Raw genomic sequence first — 8,084 nt, 5'->3', positions numbered from 1 at the left:
CTAAATTTCTTCTTCTGACTCATGATCTCGTTCAGATGTTTTCAGTAAACCCATTTCCATGGACTGGGACTGCTTAACCTTCGAACGGACCGCCCTGGAAACAGCAACAACAAAGATGTCAATGGTAACTCAAAGGCTCATCTGACCATTTTTTACATGGTAAAATCCTGTTTAACTCTGGAATCTCATCAGCTCTTGGGATCTCTAGCTGGTCAGAGTGACCCCAAGATGTGTTACAAAGTCTCTTTTCCCAGCCCGGTGGTTGAAGAATGAGTCAGAGCTCTTCATTCCTTGGTCTCAAGGTTGTTTATTGTTCCTTATCTATAGAATTCTTTCTCCTGACCTGCCAAGGCCCATTCAGCAGGACAGTTCCAGGCACTCTGCCTGCCCCCAGGGCGGTGTTATGTCTTCATACTAAAAACTACGTGTACAATATTTACAATTACTTTCCAATAGCTATCACCTATGTTAGACAGTGAGCTTCTACTCTAAACCAATCTAAAAGTGCCAACATCACAGCAGAAGATGGAGGCCAAGAAGAAAAAGGAGAAAGGCTGGACACACCCAGATTCCTCCATCTTGTCCCCTGAACCCCCATTCTAAAAACTCTAAATAATCTATTTTTCACCCCGTGATAAATTCACTATCATTCTACTTAAAATTTCATGGCTTGCAATTTTTCATATAAGCTTGGTAATTGTTTTTTCCAAGGGCTAAATCAAAGGCATGGGGGTCTTGGGCTCTGTGCCAAGGTCTCTGAACCCCCTGGGCAGGGGCTCTAGCCCTCCAGGGCAGCCAGAGGAATTTCCTGGGTTCCAACATTCAGTGACTTAGGATGACTCATTCTGTGGTTAGGAAGTGCTGCCTTTACTGATCCATCCTGACTGTACAGCTTGCAAGCTCTTGTTCCTAAGGACATATCCCAGAGCACTCCAAACAAACCTCAGTGAACCCCCCAGAAGGTTCAGTGTCATGCAGGAGCTGTGCACACGTGGGAAGGGACCATACAGCTGTGAGAAAGAGCCTGACCAAACCACCCTCAGAGGGGAACTCTGACAGTGTGCCGTGTCCAACCTTCTCTGGGGCCTCATCTGATGCTGCAGCAGCCACTGGTCCCAGCATCAGAAGGGACCTGAGATTGCTGCCCCTTTGTCAAGAGCTGCCCCTCTTTACACAGCAAAGCAGTTACCCAGCCTCCAGTGCTGGTGCCTTTCAGACTGAGACACAAAAGGAACTGGCACCTCAGTGCAAATCAAGACTGGAAGAGCTATGTATTTAACAGGATAAAATAGGGCTATTAGGATGGTAGGGGTGAGAAGCATGTTTAGGACACTGCAGGAAAAGGCTTGGTAATGTCCTGCGGACAGAAGGTGATCGCATTCTGTGATCTGATGGCAGAGGTATTTTTACAGCCAAATTAACACTGCAGTTGGAATTTTGTCAGAATTAGCACTGGGCAGTGAGGAAAAGGGCAAACTTTAGATGTTAGGCAGTGAAAATGACTAGTGAAAAAGAAATCAGGTTTGATCACAGGAAATTTCTAGCAGGAATTCTGTGTAATAATCTTCACAGTAAAGCCATGAAGCCTGCTCTCTAAGCCACTTAAAATTAGCAGAGATGAGCAGTTGGAGTCTGCAGGTAAAAAAATCTCCTACTTCTGACTTTATAGGCACTTACAAATGTGGAAGACTATTGGTGCTCATTTTATGTGAGATGTATATGTGCCATACTATCAGAGCTGCATTTATGGATGAATTTTTTCCCCTTTTTACTGAAGCAATGTCATGTGCTTTTCATTGATTACTAATAGCTGTTTTTATTTTACCTTGCAAAACAATTACTTACTTCATAGAAGCTCTTTCATTTGCCAGGGAAACTTTTCTAAAATAAACCTACTACACTAAATAGACAAATCACCAAAGTTTCAGTGTTTCAAGTAACTTACCAGCTGACAATTGTGTAATTCACTGCAAGTATAAGAAAAGCAAAAGCATAATGCCAGCAATAGCACATGGTCAGGAACATCATGTTAGTGTGATCTGTCTGATTCCACTCTGGGCTTCCATTTGGAGGATAAAGCACAAAGCCAATCTGTAATAAAATAAAAGAGATTGAGTACTTGTCATTTGATGAGCATCCTGTGCCATATCGTGTTTTATGCTACCCACACAAGGCAGACATTTAATTTTCTTATGGTGTTGTTTATTTCTGTGTTTATTATTAAAAACAATTTTGTAGTCAATCTCAGGTGTGATGGAACACTTTAAACAGCGCTGTGCAGAAATGCCTTTGAAGATGAAGTGACAGTCCCAGAGACTCAGTGCTCTTGCCCAGAAAATTAAGGAGCCTGCCCAACATCCCAGCCCTGCAGCCATCACAATTATGCACTGTAAGGAGAGGGGCTGGTGCTCAGCCCTGTGTGCTCTGAACTGAAATCTCCTCATGGATCAGAAAAGCTGCCTGGCCATTTGCACTGCCTCCCTTCTTCCCAGCACTGGCTGGGAATGCATTACAGGGCTGGGAAGATGAAATAAACAATGAACAAATAAAGGGGAGCCACAATTCTATTTCTTCTGGGCCATCCAAGGGAAAGGTCAGAAATGGCATAAAAATGGAGCTTCCTCATGCAAGACTGTAAGTTCATGTGAAATACATAGCTGATTTTTTATTCAGAGCTGGGAAAGATCAGATTCATATTTGTGCATAAAATGGGAAAATGGTGAATCCTGTGGCTATGCAGGGTTTGCATGACAAACACCAACCCTCTGTACTGCTTAGAACTATTCAAAGTCCTCACGCAGCAGTTTAGCTGGGAATTTAGAAAATGGGAAGAGGAGAGGAAGAAGGAGGGGAGTGAATTTTGCATTTCCATGCAGAGAATTCAATGAATGAGGGTGTTGATGATGCAGAAAGAAAGTCCTTTTACCTTTTACAAATTTCCTGTGCTGCAGCCAGTGTGTGGTTTTCAGTCACACAGATGGCTGAAGTCTGATGCAGGCGTGAAAAAAGCCACACTTAAATTTCTTCTGTTTTTAGTGCTTCGATTTTTACTTTGAAACAAAACCCACATTGTCTCTAGAGCTAAAGAAATAATCTGTTCTAAAATTAGATTAGGCAGAAAAAAAATGAATAAATTGTTGCATCTATTCCTCCTATGTAAAGCTTCTTAAATCACTGGCTGGAAGTTTGCAAACAAGAAAATAAAACAAGAAAATGAAACAGCAGTTGCTGCAGCATCACATTCTTGAGCTCACTTATAGAAAAATACAGCCAGTTCTGAGGTCTGTCTCCATGCCAGAGAAAGCATTTAAATATTTGATTTGGTGCTGAGTGTCCAGTTCTCCTAAGAAACAGCAAACATTTTTATTCATCTTGTCTGGCCGGCACAGAAAAAAGGGAAGCCAGTCTAGACACGCCGGAAGGAAAAATCACTGGAGTGACCTCAATTCCCCGCTATAAGATGAAACACACATCAGCACCAGTGCTCCTATTTCTGTTACAAATTCCTAGCAGCTCCTTAAATCTGTCTCTTGTTCTGACAGCAGAGAAAGAGTCACTGTCAAATATTTGTTATTGGATAGACTCACGAGTAAGTGAGGGCATGGTAGCTGCATTTTGAAGAGTCCTTTCAGGAGCCATATCCCTGAAATACCAAAGTTTTGGCTGTTCTTTTTTCTGCTCAGCTGCCAGAGCACTAGAAAAGAAGGAGGCTTTACACTACCTAGTCTCCTAATGAGAATCTGTAATTTAAGTACCTTTTGGCAATGTCAATGAGGCCTTTGCCTCACCTGCCCTGGGTGTCTGGTCCAGCAGCTGACAGTAGAGACTCTCTTTGTAAAGAACAACATCTATTTCCATGCTTTAAAATCACTGCCACTTGGCTGGCAAAATTGGAACAGGATGTTACAGGGATCAGAGAGCTCTATAACATGGAGAACTCAAGGAAAACACTTAAGCTTCTTTATTGATTCAAATAAAAAGCACTTGAAGATAAAAGTACTTCTCATAGCCATTTTACAGAAGAAGCTTCTTCTTCTGTAAGATGGCTATGAGAAGTACTTTTATCTCTTAAAAGGATTTTTTTTTTTCTGCATCTCTTTAAAGTAACGTATTTTTTGTAAGTCTTTGGAGGTCTGTGTTTAAAAGGCTTATTGATAACCTGTGAAACATCTGCAAAGGGTTAAATGACTAATTTTGGTGAGGAAGAAATGACAAAGACAGAAATGTGACCCACCTGCCAGAACCAGCTGCCCTGTAATATGCAGAGGCTTGTACGGAGCATCTCTAGCAAGATACTGCCACGGAAAAACACTTCCAAAAATATGCAGGCAGCAGCTCCAAAGATAGCAAATAGCAGTAACTGATGAACATGGACATCCAGCATGGCTCTCCCATGAAGATGGTAGCAGAAGAGAAAACCTGGAATAAATTGTGATCAGTTTAAGACCATTTCTTCCCTTGCAATTTCCCTGCATTTGCTTTTAGAAAACAGTGAAACATTTCTGGCATTTCTCTTTATGTCAGTATCACCTTCACTCACACTGGCTTTGGCTAACCAGTTGTGCATCATCTCAGTACCTTCATCAAACACATGCCTGAACTACTGAGCCCTTACCCAAAACAGGCTTTTGCTGCTATTTCCATAGCATTTCTGTTGCTGTCTAAGCAGGTAGGAAAGCTAGGATACACCTCTACAGCAGTGGGCAGTGTAAGGAGGGCCAAGACTGATCTTTTTGTGATCTTCTTGAAGTGTTTCAGGGAGTGAAACAGGCAGCTCCCAGAGGGTCATTCTGCAAGGCTGATTTGAGATTCCCACACTGTCCTGGATTGCCAAGCAAATTGTATTCTATTTGTCATATGTGTGGCAGTTGGCTTCTGCTAAGTGGGTGGTTTTCCTTATCTCTTCCACACCCACTCCTCCCTCAGGAGGGGACATTTGCTGATAACAGGCTATTGAATGTCACTGCATCGCTGATAAGAACTGTAATATCCTATTGTGAGATGCTCTGCCCAGAGGAAGGAGCCAAGCATTCCTACCCAGATATAATCTGGAGATTCTGGAACACCAGCACGGCTTCTCCACTGGATTACCAGAGGAACAGCAGCTGCCTCTTCCACTGGATCTTCATAGGAACACTACACCCTTTTCTACAGGATCCCTGCTCCAGCAGAACCACACCTGACACTCCAGGAGCACTGCAGCCACATTTCCAATTGGACTGCTACCAACACCCTGACCACCAGGGCATCAGGTTGTGTTCTGACTCTGTCAGTGTTGTTTTAGTTTACTGCATTGTCTATTTTATCTTTTTATTTGCTTGCCTAATAAAGAAGAAAATAAAATGCTATTCCTGCTCCCATATTTTTGCCTGAGAGCCCCTTAATTTAAAATTTATAACAATTTGGAGGGAGGGGGTTTACATTTTCCATTTCAGGGGAGGCTCCTGCCTTCCTTAGCAGACACCTGTCTTTCCAAACCAAGACACAGACCAATGATCAATACACAGGGTTCATGCACATCCCTGCAGGGAGAGGTAAACTGGCCTTCAATGAAGACTGCTATGGAAAGCATCATCCTGTCCATGGCTGCTGGCAGCGCGTTGGTGCCGTGAGCCACAATGTCCACCAGCCCTGAAATGCCATAGAAGAGGTACATGGTGGCATGCTGCCAGTTCATCAAGTGGTCCCAGTGCTTCTTCTCGTAGTTGTACAGCTTCAGATGAGGTCCATCAGGAACAAACTGCTCAGCCACCATCCCTGTGCATGAAACAAGAAGGAAAACCATTTGTTCTGGTGCTTAAGGTATAAACTGATGGCAAGTCTTTACCCAAACAGTAGAGGCAGCAGTACATCCCCATGCAGCATAATGCCAGTAAGTTTGAGGTTTTAGGATCACATAATCTGGAGAGTGGAGAGCCAGGGGAAATCAGGCTTCAGCTCCACTCCTGGTGGAACTATTTGCATCTTGCAGTTTCCAGCAATGAAAATGGGAACAGCTTATTCTGTGCTGCTTTTTCTTTTTTTAAACAATTGCTATTGTAGTTGTCCTCTTACCAAATTTTTCAGCTGCCTTTTCCAATGGTTCAAACTTGAGCATAACACACGCTGAAGTCTCCAAAAGAAAGATTTACCATTTCAGTGCCCTGCCACATGCAGGATGACAGAGTTCAGACTCAAAATTCAAAGGGGATTTTTCCTCTAAAGCCATAAAAGGAAACCCCTCCACCGTGCAGAGTTATTAGAAGTCCCATGGGAATGTACAGGGAGTGGGAATTTGAATCACTGCCCCACTCTCTTCCTTACCTTGGCCCCTCAGTGTTTTGCTAACTAGCTGAGGTATTCCAGCAAGGGAAAACTGCTTTTAAATGCTTTATATGATCAATGAAGTTTGAGGAGGGTTTAAAAGTTGTTCTGCTTTTAAAACATAAAAGCTTATTACATTGTTTATAAAGCACAGGCCAGCATCCTGCTGTAAAAACAGATATGCTGTAGAGCAAATGCAGTGTTGTTCCACCTTTATTTCCAGTTTTCCTAACATGGAAACAGCAGGTTTTACTCCTGATGCCTTTATGTCTGTCTTAGCCAAGCAGCTTTTCCATAATTTTGATTTGAATTGGAATTTCCATATGTTAAAATAAGAACTTGTGGTTTCAAAATGAAAATAAAACCAGTACATTAATGTTTTAGCTGCCAAACTACCTCTAGCCACAGACTGGGAGATTTGTAGGAAAGATGTCCATAATCACGCTTCAAAATGAATGCTATTGTTTATATTTTTATCATTTTCTAATGATAAAACTGTAGACACAACACAACACACAATGTCTTAACAGAGAGGAAGCAAAAGCAAGAACAAGACTTTGTCACAGCCTGCACCTTGATTAGAAATGAGGCAACTCTGGGCATCTAAAGAAGAGTAGACAAATAGAATCTAGAAGTGCAAAAATGCTTAAAATTTAGCAATTTTTCAACTTGAGCCACAGGTGCTGAGCTCCTCAGATCCCCTGTTGTTTAATTTACTCACCCTCTAAAGCCAAATCACTACCACACAGCCTGCCAGGATGTAAACAAGAATTAAACACTTTCAGCCAGTTACACAGCTCCCAGAACCGTCCCAGTGTGTTTGTACCAGGCCTGGACACAACAGAAGGACAAACAGCTCCCCACACCCCATCACAACAGTCCTGCAGCAATAAGAGCTGGAGTTCAGTCTTTTTGTGTGAATATTTTCACTTTTGACTGAGATTAATCAAAAAATCATCTGCATAATTTACATATTTTATCAATAAATCAGTGGAGATTATTCCAGCAATTGAGGTGGTTGAATTCAAAATAGAAAAGCAACACTTTCACTCTATGGTGCTCCCAGTGAGCACATGGAACCCCTTGCCTAAACATCTTGTCTCCCTGCCTGAGCAGTGAACAGTACATGAGCACTGAGATGTGGTCAGGAGCAGTCAAGTGGTCCAGAGTGGTCAGGAGACCTCACAGAAGCTCCAGAAGAGCACTCTGGACGGAAACCCTGTTATGGCCACAGCTGTGTAATAACAGCACTTCTCAGGGGTTAAAGGGCAAAAGAGCAGAACAAAAGGAGATTCATTTTATCAGAGAACAAAATTTAAAGCAAAAAGTGTTGGAAGGTACAGGCTGCCCTTAGTTCACCTCACTTACCAATGAGGGCAAAGACAGCTTTGATGATGCCCTCCACAAACTCCAGGCGCTGGAATCCTGCCCTGGAACCAAGGTAGCAAACGTTCTTGTTCTTTCTGCAGGCGTACTTCAGTGGGTACTTCACTGACCACCACAAGCCAAAAAGAAGGAAAAAGCTCCCAGGGAGGGCATGCCCTTTGAAATTGCCCATGTTTTTCTGCTAGGCAATACCTGAGGGAGAAACAAGCAGAGACTGGTTATGGAAATAGTGGGAGAATTCTGTGGATTATAATTCTAAAGTATCTCCTTGCATAGATCAAATGGGTGTCGCTGAATTGAGTACTCACAGTTAATTTAAAAATAAATTTGGGTACTTCTCTTCCCAGCCAGCCTCCCCAGTTTCACAGCTTTGCAGAAGCAGCAGAGCAGCTGAC

The 8,084-nt window shown here is 42.6% G+C and overlaps 1 protein-coding gene across 1 annotated transcript; it reads right to left on the bottom strand.

The window, feature by feature from the left end:
* On the bottom strand, positions 1–7,861 carry TMEM45A (transmembrane protein 45A). Its single transcript, XM_054270460.1, has 5 exons — positions 7,672–7,861; positions 5,545–5,757; positions 4,235–4,419; positions 1,946–2,091; positions 1–94 (listed from the first exon to the last, which is right to left on the bottom strand). The coding sequence occupies exons 1-5, from the start codon at positions 7,859–7,861 to the stop codon at positions 1–3; spliced, it is 828 nt and encodes a 275-aa protein (XP_054126435.1).
* Positions 7,862–8,084: the final 223 nt, after the last annotated feature.

This window comes from Melozone crissalis, unplaced genomic scaffold (assembly GCF_028551555.1).
Source record: "Melozone crissalis strain CALT ecotype California unplaced genomic scaffold, PUWL_Pcris_2 ptg000009l_1, whole genome shotgun sequence".
Lineage (NCBI taxonomy): Eukaryota > Metazoa > Chordata > Aves > Passeriformes > Passerellidae > Melozone > Melozone crissalis.
Note: the sequence above shows the minus strand (reverse complement) of the source record. Positions and strands in the feature narration are given on the sequence as shown.

What these genes read in the sequence shown, in the direction of transcription:
- TMEM45A (XM_054270460.1), bottom strand. Translation starts at nt 7,861, where the DNA reads ATGGGCAATTTCAAAGGGCATGCCCTCCCTGGGAGCTTTTTCCTTCTT. An exon ending in AGCTGTCTTTGCCCTCATTG is followed by an intron (nt 5,758 to 7,671) that starts GTAAGTGAGGTG and finishes TTTCATGCACAG; the next exon opens with GGATGGTGGCTGAGCAGTTT. An exon ending in AATTACACAATTGTCAGCTG is followed by an intron (nt 95 to 1,945) that starts GTAAGTTACTTG and finishes TGCTGTTTCCAG; the next exon opens with GGCGGTCCGTTCGAAGGTTA.